Genomic DNA, 15942 nt, shown 5'->3' with positions numbered 1-15942 from the left:
GAGCACAGTGCTATATTTCCTGGCTCTTGGGTTCCTCTGTGGAATTTTTGGCCATTTCCATCTCCATGGTTCTTTTAAGATTTAATATTCTATAAGGCCATTGAAAGGTCTAGATTGCCAGCACTGTGGTACTATTTCTCTGCAGGCTATATCCACTAAAGCATTAAGCAATGACAGATCTTTTAAATTCATAGTGAAATCAAAGAATATCCCCTCTAGAAGAATGACTAGTACTTTTCTGAGTTCAAAGGGAGATATTTTAGACCATTTTAATATGACTAGTAGTGGTAGTCTTAACTTGGTTGTTAAAGTTATAAACAACTAATTTAATGGTCTTGTAAGCTGCATTAAATACACTTTGGTTTCTTGGAAGGTTCTTGTATTGAGGGGAATATCACAGTGATAATTAAATCACTGCTCTCGTAGCCCTTTTGGAACCCATATCCTACCGGTTATAAAGCCTGTCAATTCATATCTTTTGGTAATAGTTGCCCGAAGAGGACCATTCTTGGTCAGACACTGAATTTCCCATACTTGTGGAACTGCACAAGTCCCCTGCTGACCTGCTGAAATGAAAGCCTGGGAGTAATGATTAAATCTAATTTTCCCTCCCGTAGTAGCAGGAGGAGCTGGGTCAGCAAGGCCAGTCCCTGCAGATGGCTTTAAGACACCTTTGTGATTTGATCTCCTTGCCTTCCCATCCATTTCTCTAAGTGCCTATCACTGCCATCCTTTACCTCCCTGACAAGATTCCAAGGTGAGAACAGCACAAATGAACAAGAGCCTCTGCGATGCCTCCCAAGGGCGTTGCTTATTAAATAAGTTCGGCAATGAACCAAGTCTGACTTGTGAGCTACAAGACAGGTTAGCACATTTACACGAAAATCGAAAATCGTTCCGTGTATTATTTAACCCATTCAAATACTTTGTGGTCTTTCTGCTGCCCAGCATAACGCATGTAAAAGAGGATAAACTCACAAGTCAGTAACTTCTGATTTGTATATTCAAATGTGCTGGGAATCACTCAGTTTCATTCCTTTGTTTGGATTTTTAGCTCGTTTTCTCAGAACGACTAGAGAATGTTCATGAAGTGTGTGCGTGGAGGGCGGGGAAGGAAGAGAATAAAAATGCATCGCTCTAGGGCTGCACATCTGTTTCAGGGACTCTGCTGGATCTGCACATTAACCATTGTCACAACTTATAGTGTGTCCTAAAATTGCATTCTACTCAGAGATATTCATACCAACTCAAAATATTATAATTAAACAGATTTGATGAGTTAGTTTCCTCTTTTCATGATGAGCAGAATCCTTTTCTGCTCTATTAAAAAGTGTACGAATGATGCATACCAAGTGGTAGCTCATTATTTGATTTTTTTTTTTTTCAAACAGATTGGCACTATCAAATTGCTCAGGCCTCCCCACAAACAGAAGAGGAGGTGGAAGTGGACTCACATGCATACAGCCATCGATGGAAAAGGAACTTGGATCCTCTCAAGACAGTAGACTCAAACCGAGCCAGCGTGGGCCAAGACTCTCCAGAGCCCAGAGGCTTCACTGACCTGCTGCTGGACGATGGGCAGGACAACACCACCCAGATTGAGGTAGGTAAATAGGCTGGGTAACTGCCTGATGGATTCATATGTATATTTCTCCTAAGGCACCCAACTTCTACGTATATGTACATAGAAGCTATCCCTTCCGCTCAATCTGGAGCTTTTGGACTTTTTTGTAGGGATCAATTTAATTCATTAATAAACAATCTGTTAATATTCAGCAATTTGATAATAAATAATTATAACTATGTTAAATAAATAAATAGTAGCTGAGCTATTTAATCACCCACAAATTCATTTACTCAGGAAACAGACAAATGTGGGCTTAGTGTGGTGATGACAGCGAGGGGACACGAAGGTGAGCACAATACAGCTGCGGCCTGCCAGGAGTTCATTGTGTAAGAGGGTCAGGAAGTCTAAACGCCATGACTGGATCACGCCTTTGCCATGAGACATGTACAAAAATGGGTTCAGGCTAAGGGTGACGTGGAGGAGGGAGGGCTGACCTGCTTGGGAGGCTTGGGGGCTGGGCTGCTGTCACAGACGCCTAGGAGTGGGCGTTTAGGCACAGGCTTGGCCCATCGAGGGGAGTTCACCAGCTTGATAATCTCTCGATGGAAAAAGAGAAGATTCCTGGCAGAACAAATTACATGTGCAGGGGACGAGTCTTAGGAGGGCGTGACATGGTGAGACGTCTCAGATGCTGACCAACTGTCCCAGTTTACCTGGAATCGAGGGGTTTCCCGGGATGCAGAACTTTCAGTGCTAAAAATGGGGCAGTTCTGGGCAAGCTGGAATGGCTGGTCACTCTAGGATTGTCTGTAATTTTTCTTACGGTTGGAGCCACGAAGTGGAAGGAGAAGGATGGTTGGAGATGGGTTTGGTGAGCATGGAAGTTTGCTGTAGGCACATTTTAGGCAGATCTGGGTGTTGCCTGGAGACCTCGAGGGTGGTATTGCATTGCTTCATTTTCTATCATTTTTAGCACTGCAAATCGTGAAATAGGATCTTGTTAGTACACTAGATATAACAAAAACAAACAGGTGAGTCTTATGGAATTAAGCAAAAAACAGTCAAATGAGAACAGAAGCTGTTTATTCAGTCTCTTTTAGCTTCCGTCACTTGGCCAGTGGCAGAGACTTAAAAACAGTCAGGGGCGTTGGAAAATTTTTCAGTTGAAACAAGAGAAGGCTCCAGGTATGCTCCAATTCTGGTTGTTGACATGAAGAAGCTGGACGTGGCAAGTCAGAAGAAGAACATCTCATGCGGTTGATTTTGGGAACATATTTGACTTCCTGTTGGTTAGTCTGGAGTGGGGCAGGGAGACAAAAAATAGAGAAGCTGTCAGTGAGGAATCAAGTTCTGCACCTTCTGGACTGATTGTTCCAGACTGTGTTTTGGCTCCCTGGACGGGTTGCTCTGGAGACTGGGGTCAGAGTTCTGATGTCATCCATGGTCTAGACATTGTCTGTTTGGGTCTTCTTTCAACCCCAACTTTCAGTTCCTACATCTCCCAGGTAATAATAGGCTTATATTATGAAAGAACGAGGCAACATTATTTTTACTGCCTTGAAATACTCATTATTTAGGAAAAGAAGTCAACTTCACGAAATAGATAACAACATGGTTCTACAGGTAGTATCACGGCATCATTTGGTTCCCTGGTGGTGAGAGGAATCTCAGATCTGAAGCACAGGCCATGGGAATGCTGTGTATGTGAGAAGCTCAACAATTTTAACAACGCTCCTCCATCTCCTTAGCTAGTATGTGACTCTGGTGGTCCCGGCCAAGCCCCTTAACCAGGCAACAGAGGATGTGCTAGGAGCAGAAGTCATAGCTATCTAGAAGAGGCTATTCTGACTCCTGCAGAGTGCCTGCTATTTTGGCAGCAATGTTGTTATAGCAACTCAGTGTAGGCAACATAATTCTTCCAGAAGCTGCTCTTTAGCCAGGGTGCAGTTTAAAGAAAGGAGAGCTCAACAGAAGCAGAGTGTTTACTCTCTGCCCAGAACCTAGTAACCTATTGAGATTAAAAGGGGAGAATCCAGACTCCTGGAATTTTGTCTTCTCCCTGCAGGATGCTGAATTTTTTGAATCATTTGTAAAACAGAAAATCCTTTTGCCTCGCAATGTATTAACACTCCTCAAAATACAATCCTATTGTTATTATAGACATGATTTTATTATTCAGCCAATTTTTCTCTTTTTCCACCTTAACAGAGGGAGACCACATTATGCCAGGTATTTTGAATCAATACAAAGCAGGAAAGATGGTAGGGGTACTCACATGTGGTGCTGAGAACTGCCAGGTGCTGCATGGGTATCATCTTGCCTGGTGCTCACATCAGCCTGGAGAGGTTTGCATGCCCAGGTTCACTGGCTAATATTAGTGACTTACATGAGTGTACCTTCAGCTCTAGGTTTAGTATTTTTCCTAAGGTCTCTCATTAATGAGTAAAGAGTTGCTGTTCAAACCCAGGCCTGACCAGCTGTCAAGATTTAGCCTTACTACTCAACTCTGCTTCTTCTAATATAAGAAAGAAAGAAAAAAAAAAAAAAAAAAAAAAGGCCGTTGGATTATGTAATGATTTTCAGCTGCAGCACCTGAATATGGAGTAAATTCAGGGTTTCAGTCTGGCTGGAAGGGGACTTGCCTTGTAGCTAGATTTCATAACAGGAGGATAGCTCTTGAGTTTATTTTTATGGGGTTCTGAGGTTTGATGGAGATAATTGGGGATCTCAAGTCCCCTAAGTCAACTCCTTCGCACCACCACTTGTTCTGGAAGCAAAAGCCTACATCTGAAACTTCTCAGCAAGGTTTGTTTTTCCTGGCCCTTAAAAATCATGTTTTTGAACATTGCTGCATCTCTATGGGGGAAAATAATTTTTGCCTGATTGAGTTAAATGGGAACAGGAAAGACAGGAAGTGAATGGTTATAGAGTGACTGCTCTCTGCTGGGCCTTGGGACAAGATCCTTCTTATCTTTTAGGAATAATCCTTTTATGTTGCTTAGTACAAGCAATGGGCATGAGAGAATATGTGTGCTTTTTCCTCTTAGAAGCTTCCAGAGTTGATGTCAGGAATCGGAATTGTTTTGCCTGAGAGCCCTGACTGTAGTAGCGGCTGTTAAAATCATCTGTGTCCCAGTGAGACCTAAACCGCCCGGAATGGTTCCCATGCACGGTCTCCTCAGCCTCTGCCATTGTCTGGACTTTCTATCCCACTTTCACGAAACGAAGACAAAGAAAACAAAAGACAACAGTATATTTACAATTTTGGCACAGATTCCTTCTGAGATCAACAAAGGCTGTTATTCTCTTAACTTGGCGACAATATTTTTTCTGGCTCCGCACAAGAACGGATAATAGAGGGATTGTAAAACTTCACATCCCAGTTAAAGAACACTTTCAAATGAAGTTCTCTTGTCATTTTTTTTTCTTCATATTCTTTTCATGAAGATATAAAGATGTTTTGAAACCGTTTGTATTTCCTGACAGCCCGGGAGGCACTCACCTGCTGGCACATGCGAACGTTCATCTGCATGTTGGTTTACATGAGACCTTTCTTCTTATTTCTCTTCTGTTCATGTGCACATAGAATGACTTGACCAAGTCGGAAGAAGGGGACTTTCTTCTGATTTGTAGGTACTAAAAGCCGTTCTAGTGTGGGTACTTTTTGTATGACTCTGAGAATATAAGGGCTTCGGGGACTTTCAGGTACAATGGAATCCATGCAAGATTCAGCCTTATTTGAGCAGCCTTCAGTGAATCCCATGACCCCAGGGACACCCACATGGAAGAGCAGCACATGGATCTTCACCTCACTGTTGGCGGCCTGTCTGTTTTCTGGCCTAGAGCTCCCATAGCATCGGGATGCCTTAGGGGAGGGAGAGGGCCTGAGCAGTGTCTGGTGAAAAATACCAATCTTCACGACACCTAGTTTCATCAGCTTAGTCCTGGGTAATGCTGTTGGTAACTTTACAGAAATCAGAATCAGAAAATTCTTTCTAACACACTGAACCAAACATGGGATCTTTTTTTTTTTTTTTTTTTTTTTTTTTCCCAACTACTTATTCTTATGCAGTATTTGAAACTTCATATATCCTCTCTTGGCACAATATTTCTGAGAAGGATTGTCAAGTGTGATTTTTTTTTTCCTTCGTGCTTTGATTCAAACGTACCTGGATGACTTGATGAAGAGAAGATTCAAAACTAAGGTTTATGTGTCTTATAAGTGTAGTTTCATGATCTAAACTGACTCAGACACTGGGAGCTAGACCAGTGCCTCTCCAGTGACGTGGATGTGTCTAAACCATAGGCCATACTTCGAGTTGCAAGGAGTCAGAGCACAGAGCAGATTTAGCTGGTTGTTTTGAGGATATAAATGTTCTGAAAAATCTTAGATTAACTTGTGGTGCCTGCCACCAACATACCTCATGGTCTTCTCATTCTTGTACAAAATTAAACCTTGCAGGCCTATCCAGCAATTGCATCACCGATGTTCACATTAGAGTTCACAGCTGAGGGGAGTTCTCGTTGTGGCTCAGCGGGTTATAGACCTGACTAGTATCCATGAATAGGCAGCTTCCAGCCCTGGTCCTCGCTCAGAGGGTTAAGGATCCAGCGTTGGTCACAGACATGGGCCAGATCTGGCATTGCCGTGGCTGTGGTTCAGGCCCGCAACTGTAGCTCCGATTCCACCCCTAGCCTGGGAACTTCCGTATATCGAAGGTGTGACCCTAAAATAAAATGAATAAATAAATAAATAAAGCTCACATCTGAAGAAAGTGCAGTGGAGGCATGAGTACATAGGCAATAGATGTAGCTAAAAACTAGAGATCAGCTGTTTTTCTCCTAAATGCACATGGACAAACCCTTTGTGATCACCTGCTGTGGTGCACTGCCAGTTGTATCTGCATCATGTTTCACAAATTCTGTAACTTACTTCTTTAAAAAGCTGGCAGTTGCTAATTGCTGCAGCAAGGATAGTGTGTGTATTCTAATATTTTATTACAGTTCATAACTAGGTAATCTGTTTGACAGGAAAGAAATCGCTGGCAAATCCTTAATTTCCAAGGGACTGTGGTTACTTGGGTGTTATTTTACAAAGCAAAGGCAAATTTCATAAGATCCCATGTGGGCATAATCTCCATGGCATGTCTGCAGTCTAGAGAATACGTCAGAATATTCTTAGGTCATGAAAATCCTACCGCTTATAGGTCCCAGATATGCTTTTCTCCGTTTCAGAGCTCTGATAATAACAGTACTGAATATAATAGAGGATGCTAATAAGACACATCATCCCATTTCACAGAAATAATGGAAATGTGCAGAATACTGCTGTGCAGAGTCTCTCCTCAGGCCACTGTTCTGCTCAGTGAACTTACGAAAGACAGGACTTATATATGAGGAGAATGATGATAATGCAGATTTATGACATTTTCCAAAAGAAAGAAAAGTACCATTTGATACTGAACAGGTCTGTTACTATATTTATTATGAATGTGGAAAGCTGGTACAGATTCTTTTTCAATGAAGCATTTCCATCTTAGGGGATCTTAAACTCACAGAGGCATCCATCTGTGGTTGTAGAACTAGAAAGCTGTGCAAAGGGAATACAAAGATTAATCCTGGAGAAGCACACTTACTTGACTCAAGAATGAATTGAAATTTCCTAAATGCATGTAGCTGTCAGACTGGCTTCCACAAAAGATGAGAAAGAAAGCATTGTGAGAGCATGTGATTAAAAAGGAGCAGAAATACAGCCTAAGTTAATCAACACCCAGAGGACGACCCTTCTTCTGTAGAGAGGCCGATTTAATGTAGGTACAAGGTGGCCTCCACGTCCTGAAGAGAGGTGGAAGGTTGCTAGATATCAAGGTATTTCTCGCCAGAGAGTTTTGCAGTGATAAGCAGGAGCAAGATTTTAAACTCCCTTTTATAATATGTGACTTGTCTCTTCAGGCTGCCATAACAAAAATACTACAGACATTTAGTTCTCACAGTTCTGCAGGATGGAAAGTCCAACATCAAGGAGCTGAAAGGTTTGGTGTCTGATGAATCCCTTCTTCCTGGCTCATTGGTGGGGGGGGGGGTGCTGACTTTCTCCTGTGTCTTCCCATGCCTGAGGGGGCTGCAAAACTCTCTCAGGAATCTCCCATTAATGAGGGCTCCACCCTGATGACATACTCACCTCCTAAATGCCTACCTCTTAATGTCATCCCATTGGGGATTAAGTATCAATCTATGAATTTGGAGGAGACACAGATGTTCAGTTCATAACACAATGCTAAGGTCTTTGGGGTTTATCAGGAAGATATTGGAAGCTACTGAAATATTTTAAATAAGAAAAGGCAAGATTGCATGGGTGCCCCTAAGATACTGCTATAATGGGCTGAGTGGGAAGTAGATTCAAAAACCCAGATCTAAGGGATGGAAATAGAAATTAAATTGAGATGAGAATGTGACATAATTGTGAAGGAAAATGGGATCATATTTAGAGGAATGCTATTGATGAGCATATGGATTTCAGGAATTTAGATTTCTAATCAATAACTCAATCACAATGACTGAAGTTTTACCAAACTTCTAGTCTTTGCTTGATTCAGAGGGACAATTGCAAATCCTCATCACTTCCTTACCCAGGAGGGTGGCCTGCTACAACCTTGACAGCACTCATCTCACATGGGTTGGGAATTGGCCTCATTTATGCAAATCTGTATTATCATCAAAGGTTATATGTGAAGTGCAACAAAATCTATTTCAATTTCTTTTCTTTTGGAAATTGACAAACACACATAGTTTTAAACTTATGATTTAATCCCATTCATATTCTGTTAGAATATTGATGACTTTTAGTTTTCAAAGAAGAAAATGCACTGAAAATAGTAAATCAGGCAGAACTTATCTATTATTATTGCTCACCCTTTAAAAAGATAATGAGGGTTAAAATAGAGTATCATATATCTTGCTCAATTATAGATTATTCTTAGCTTGACATGTCAGCTCTTTATTGAAACAAAAATGGAAAAAGATCCATTACTGTCCTTCAAAGAGTTCCATAAAGAATAACTGAATTATCTCGATGATGCTTCGCTATCAGTTAATTAAGTTTACTCACAGGAAGAGCAGGGACATAGTCTTTGAAACGATATATACAGGTTGTAAAATTATTAAGTGTGTTAGTCATATAATTTATTTTTAGAACAAGAATTATAACTCAGAGTGAATGATAGTCTTGCATTCAACATATGTGAAGGGAAATATCATATTTAACCTCCCTTCTTCAGGACCCTGAGATTAATTTAAGAATCTTGCACTGCGTTTTGCCGACCTTAATTTCCTAGCCATTCATGAGGACTGCGTCACATCCTCTGCCTTTTTTTGCATTAATTAGGGCAGTGACAGGGAACTTCTAATACAGCGAACACCAGGTAACTGTTAGCCAGGTGAACTTCTGTTATCTTGCAGTCTTATTTTTATTCTCTCCCCAGGCTAACTTCCAACAGGACATTTAAAAATACACTTTAATGAAAATTATTATTTTTAGTATTGAAATTAGAGTACCACTCAATGTCCTAGGTCTAGATCTTCATCTAATTGATTTTTTAAAATAATGCTGGAGCACCAGGCTAATTGTTTTGATAGTCTAGAGTGTGTCCAGTCTTTGTTGAGGAAAGGACTCCCGGTGAAGGAGCGAGTGACCACTAAGGATAGGCTGGAACTCGGGTGCAAAAAAGCCAGCAGGTGCTCAAGTCCTCCGTTTTCCTGGCAGCCCATGGAGAGGTGTCCCAGAGCAGGACAGTGCTCCAGGCAGGGATGTGTCCCATTTGCTTTGCTCTTTATTGGACAAGTCAGAAGGAACACCGCACAGGGGAAATGCACACCCAAGAATCAAGCAACAGGCCATCCAGGCTGAGCCCCCCGCAGTTTAGAAGTGCTAGCACCTCGGGTCGGGGTGACCAGATTCCATGGAATGTTGAGTTGAGGCTCAGTCCTTTGCCTCACTGGATGCAAAGCTTATCTTCTCAGCTACCTACTGTGCGGGCAACAGGAGACAAGCTTTTAGGGGCATTCACTGGTCAGTCCCATTCTCTAATGACCCTGTTCTCTATTAGTGGATTATGCCTTAAGGACGCATCTTTTGTGTGATTTTTTCAGAATCAGAAACAGAATAACAAAGCAATTGTAGCTTAAAGAATAAATAGGTCTGTGTTAGTGAAGGCATGCCAATAACATGATTTTTATTACTCTATCTGGGGGAGTAATGGGGCCACTACCTATTCCCATGAAGATTTGTAGCATAATGAATCTGCCAGCCCCTATCATGTGAACTTACTTAACTTTGAGAAAATGTTACCAAATGAGTACACTAAATCACACCAAGTCTTTACCATTTATTTTCTCTAACAGATTAATGTGCACTCTACAATTTAGCTCCAGTGCTTTGGAAAAATAAAGACTAGGCCTCTGATAAACAATGATGATCTATAATTTTATATGGCACCCAGAAGTTTCTGTGGACCTTTGTCAAAGGTATCTCATGCATCTTTGCCAACTACTTAGATGGAAACATTATTAGGTCTACATGTAAGTGGACTATTACAGATGTAAGAGGTATTTAAAAGTTTTTGATGATTTAAACTTACACTATGAAAAAGTGTATTTTTATTCTCAAGCAATGAAGTGCAATGTACTTTGCTAAGTGTTCAGGGGATTTTACCTCATCTTATATTTCCAAAGCAATTTTAAGGTAGGTAAGATCTCTTTATGACAAAGCATGCACATGCATATTCATATTCTTTGCTTTTGCATTTGTCATAAAGCAATTTGCTAATGTACCACTCTGCACTCTATTAAGGAAGTCATCAAATATCCGAAGGTCCTTTTAAGAAAGGACGGTTAACATTTGGAATGAAAAGAGACAGCCTTAATTTTCTTTTTTGTGTATTCCTGAAAGAAAACCTTTCTGTTAGTGCCCCAGCAATGCATCGATGTCTGGATCTGTCCAGAAACAAGAGAAGAATTGAACTTTGCCGCCCTTGGGAACAGTTGTTTTGAGCTATTTTCTGTATGGTATTTCAAGCCTGAGCTATTAAACTGAAATAATAGTTTGGAATCCATGGCACCGAATTGAATGAATGGATTAAATACTGCGAAACTATTTCTCTTTTACAAGTAAATTCTAGCTCTTTTGGTAAACTTCTTATATTTACACAATCTCTAGCTTAAAAAGCAAAGCAATGGAAAACACTAACATTCACCTTTTATCTCTGAGTCATCTATCTATTATTTTGCATTCACAAGGCTCATCCCACTTGTGGTCAGAGGAATTCAGAAGAAAAACTTACAAAGCAAATTTCTAAGCATTTAAATTAAACATTTCACTTAGTTACAGCATCTTTTATTAAAGAAGTGTTTTAGGTACTTCCAAAACTAAATATATGTCATCTTGTGATAGAATTTTCTACTTAAAGAAAGTGCTGATTAACCTTTTAGCGTTTCATGAATTATAGTCTGGAAATTTTTATAATTTTCATAGATGAATGTAATTATTTGTGAGTATCAGATTTTTTTTTCTAAGAAATCTTTAGGTTATAACTTTAGGTTATATTTTCCAATTTTCTTAGGTTATAGTGCCTTTGCCCACTGTTCCTATTTGAATGCAACTCTTTACTTGCTCCATCTAGTATGGAACAAAAGATGATTTAAAACTTCATTTTCTGAAAACTTTTACAAGGAACACGAACAGACCTTTCCAAGGAACTCAAAACAGTTAATTTGTTCATTGTAAGTAATGTTATAGAATGATCTGTTATCTTTAAAATCAAATGTAGACCATCATTTTCTCTTTCTTAAATATCAATTGAATAAAGAATGACTTGCCATTTTTCTCTGGCCATTGAGTAATCACATATCTCTGTTATTTTTACAAGTGAGTGGGATTAATCTTTACGAGAATAGAAGGGTGTCATACTCAAATGGGATGGGTGCACTTCAAAGAGTGAGAAGACACCCTTACAGATAAGTAGAGAAATGTGCCAGGCCAAAATAATAAGTAGTCATTAGAAATGTTTCTCTAATTTCTCTCCATGGAACTGGAATCTTCTAAAGATTAAAACAAAATTAGATAAATCTTTGTATTTTCACTGTTTCTTTAAAAACTCGGAAAGTAGTATTTTCTACGACAAACCAAAGGAAATGAAATAGTACATTCAAAAGCCCCCTTCTTTCCTCCTGCCAACAGCCCATCCAAAGTGACTCTATTTAGGCAGAAGATTTTAGAAAGAAAGGCGCTGTAGTGCACTTATTGTTCCACAAAGAACTTAAATAGAAATCAAAATCACGTATAGAAATCAAAATCACGTTTGCCGTGATGGTTAAAACGTTATTTTGCCTCATCAAATAGGTTTGCTATGGCCTGAGCAGATTTAAAATGTATTTGACATGCTTTATTCAGGCATTTTAGTTGCTGAACAATCATAACTGCCACTTCAAGGATTTTTTTTTAATTTTGCTTCGTAAAGGCATATTTCTTACTTTGTTATTAAAAAGAGAATAGTGGTGTTTTCAGCATTTAAGTCATTTGCATAAAAGGACAAAAGAAAAAAAAACCTCTACATTTTTATCTCCTTAAGAAAAATGTTTAAACATCTTCAAAAGGAACTTTTTTTTTTTTCAGCTGGTGATCAGTTGTGAATGCAAATTAGAGTAAGTGGTAAATGACTGTGAGACTGTTCTTCCTGATTTTCTATTGACTTTTCAAGTGTTGGTAATAAAGAATCTGGTAGGAGAAAATGACTTCCAACTTTGAAACAGCCCCTGAAACAAAGCAAAGAGCGAGTTGAATGTGCAGAAGCAGAATCTGGGACAAACATTAATTTTCTCACTTTGTTCCTTTTTGTTCTAGCAGTGCTTTCCACCAGTGATCTTCTGTCTGCCCAACAGCCTCCACACCAATGTATCATTGTCTTCCTGTGGGTGCAGTTGCAAAATTAAAAACCAAAGGACTTGGCATTGTAGGTAGTGGTTTTAAAAATCCTTATGTGTAGGCAAGGTTGCTATCTACCACAGATATTTTTCAAAGCCTTTAAATAGAAATTTTGGTGATTTGTAAATGTATGTTTGTGAGTTCTATCTGTATATGTTTGTGTGTATATTTCTGTGTTTGGGTCTGTGCACACACACATATATGTCCATTATTCCTAATCACTGTAAATAAAATAACCTTTGAAAGGGAAAATAAATGCAGGCTGGATAGTCCCTTCTACCTTACACTTAGACTCTTGAATTAGGTGTCTTATTTCCCTGAGCAACAACCAGTCTATTTTTTTCATTAGGACAGTAAAAATTAAACAGCTCCCTGAAGGACTGGCCAAGACTCCCTTTTGCTTCAGAGAATGCCTTAAGCTTTAAATATGCTGTTTTGATTATGGCTCTGGAAGATAAGGATGAGACAATGGAAGGGAATCAAAGCATAATGGACTTTTTAAATAATGAGAATCAGAAATTATGAAAACGGAAAAAGAGAGGAGATCGGGGCCTCAAGACTAGGGGGCCGCTCAAATGACGTTCTCCAGGTCTGGCTTCCGCACATGCGCACAGACCCCTTGTTGGCCTGGGTCTGTTTCAGTCACTGTGGCTCCTCTTCTTCCTTAGGGGCAAATTCGCCCTTCCCTCTCAACCACGTATTTCTAGAGGCTGACATCACTACCAACAACCTGTGTAGTCTGATGTCATTATCCCTTCTCTCCATTCCCATGACCACGCGAGAAATTTAAAGAAAGATCCTCTTCTAGAGTAAGTGAAAGGGCCTCTCTGTTTAAAGGAGGGTTTGGCAAGTGAAACTCAGTGGGTATCCCTTCAAACCATAGAGGCAAGAAATGACCAGACTATTTCGAAAGACCCCAACTTGAGAATCTAACACCGATTGCAGCCTCTGTGAGGGATGAAACAATGCTGGATCCTTTGTTAATGTGCATAAAGCATTCATTAACTTGAACTAAATTTTATTGGACTTCAGGAGAATAGTATTTAACCGAGGGCTAGGCACGAAAGCCAGAAAGAGTTGGGAGATTTGCCTTCCTTTTTTGACCGAGAAAACCAAGATGCACTTGTGGCTTGGACTGTAAGTAAAACAGAATGTGACAAGGACTAGAACTAGATTACCAGCAAAAGCCTGATATTTTTGTTGGCCATTTCCACATTGGAATGAGTCATGAAGTGGGTTAAGTGATTATAGCTTGCCCACCGAGATTCTTTGTACAGCAGTCAGTTTGTTTTCACACTCAGATGACCTGCGTAGCATTTTCTTCTGCAAAGAAGAGACGAAGAATGAGGGAAATTAAAGTGGCTGTACAGAGGGTGTTTGTCCCATGGCCTTGGTGTGGAAGCCCTTTCCCTTGGGGACAGGAAGAGTGATACATCGTCAGTGCCCATCTGGAAACCATGTCTGTTTCCCCTGAAGTCTCCCATCTACTTGTCCTGATTGAAACTCATGCCACCTGCAAAAAATTGCTCCCCCTACCCCCTCTAAACTGTAGTTTTGAAGAGTTATATTTGAAGCTTTCCACATACAAAATTGTAGTAAGAGGTGGCCCCAGTGCTGATATGAGCTCACTCCTTGTAGTATCTGGAGCAAGGCCAGGAGAAGCCACCACACTTGACAAAGGCAATGGCGCACCTGCAAAAAAAAAGCATCCTCTTGGCTTTAGTGAGCTGCTGCAGCTTCTGCTCTTACTTCAATCATGTTGCTTCTACTGTGGCTGTTTTTGTCCACTTTGCTGCCTTTCTTTGTGCTTCCCCTCTCAGGCAACCACACATTGAAATTCTGCAAAAGCACACATGCCTGGAGCCAGAGAGAGGCAAAGAGACAGACAGAGGACAGAAAAGCACCTTACTGATTTCTGTCCCCACCAGTGATGATAGAAAACATGAAGCCACTTCTGTGAAGCTTAAGCCACTATCCTGGGTGCTACTTGGGTTTTCTCAGGTGATGGCAGGCAGTATAGTTCCCCTAGATTGGCAGGGGCCACTGGGCATCTAGCAGAAAAAGGGTGACAGAGCTCATCAAAACACTTCGCTCTTCCCTGGTTGTGTACCCACTCCGTCCTTGGCGAATCATCCATGGCCCAGGCTTCCTTTAATAGAATAAGCCATGCATTAGCCTCCCACATGGAATCAGGAGAGACCTGTTTCCAAGTTCCCCTGCGATGCGATCAATCTGGAATTTCTCTTCCCATTTGCTTGATGGATTATATATCTGCCTACTTCTAACATGAAGTAATCGAATTCCATTTTTAAAGAATGGCTGTGCTAACCACTGCCTTGGATTGATTGTTCCCTTTCACTTCACATAAGCTTCCTCCAAACAGAATTCCATATACACTACATGAAGTTTCCCTTTCCTAAATTACGAGCACATTCCAAATTTGTTGTCCTGACATTTCAGTGCAGTTTCCCTGGTTGGGTTCTGAGTGATCTGAAACTCTTCTGGCCCATGTTTAAAGACAGTCATTGGATTTACATTTGGTTGGCCAATCTGCGCCCTTGGAGTCTTGGTGGCAATAGTCCAAATAGGTTTAAAAAACAAACAAACAAAAAGACATCATTGCATGTCATAGGATTTAGTACAGGGAAATTTCTTCCTGGATATGGGAGGATGATGGGAATGAGAGGGCGCAGCCTGATGCGGCATCTGCTACCCAGCAGCCGCATATTGGGGCCACATGGGAAGGTGGGCACAGGATGCCAGATCTAGTTTTCCAGGAGATAGCCAAACACTTAAATGTTGGTTATTCATTTTCTTTTTCTTAATCACATGTAGAACGACATACTGATGACAAAATAAAATATGTCCATAGGCTCATCTATCCAATGGGCCACCAGTTGCTATTGCTAGTCTATACCAAACAAATAACTGATTACATTCCTTTTATTTATTTGCTTATTTGCCTTTTTATGGTCGCACCTGTGGCATGTGGTTGAATCAAAGCTGCATCTTCGACCTACACCCAGCTCACAGCAATGCCAGGTGCTTTAACCCACTGAGCAGGGTGAGGGATTGAGCCCACATCTTCATGGATACTAGTTGGGTTCGCTACTGCTAAGCCACAACAGGGACTCCACTAACTACATTCTTAATGAATGTGAATTTACTGGCTCATCTGCCAGGGGCCATCTCATGTCCATGTCCTGGAAAGCACCTTATTGCAGGTACCCCAGAGGCTACATACTGTGTGTGGAGCTCAGGTTAATCAAATACCATCTGGTTCTTGGAGATATATTCCAGGCCTCTCTGTCCTACTTTTCTGCGCTTACTTTATGTAAATATAGTCATGATGGACCACTTCCTATTGCTTCCATTTTGAACACATTATTATTACTAT

General features: G+C 40.5%; 1 protein-coding gene across 3 annotated transcripts in view; it reads left to right on the top strand.

Annotated features, from left to right (window-relative positions):
* The window catches only part of PLXDC2 (plexin domain containing 2), a 416934-nt gene that overhangs the window by 171549 nt on the left and 229443 nt on the right, over positions 1-15942 (top strand). For all 3 annotated transcript variants that reach the window (XM_021064961.1, XM_021064962.1, XM_021064963.1), the window contains exon 3: positions 1392-1603. In XM_021064961.1, coding sequence (XP_020920620.1) covers positions 1392-1603 — 212 coding nt within the window. The remainder of the gene's footprint in view (positions 1-1391; positions 1604-15942) is intronic.

This window comes from Sus scrofa, chromosome 10 (genome assembly GCF_000003025.6).
Source record: "Sus scrofa isolate TJ Tabasco breed Duroc chromosome 10, Sscrofa11.1, whole genome shotgun sequence".
Taxonomy (NCBI): domain Eukaryota; kingdom Metazoa; phylum Chordata; class Mammalia; order Artiodactyla; family Suidae; genus Sus; species Sus scrofa.
This window is presented reverse-complemented; position numbering and strand designations above follow the sequence as displayed.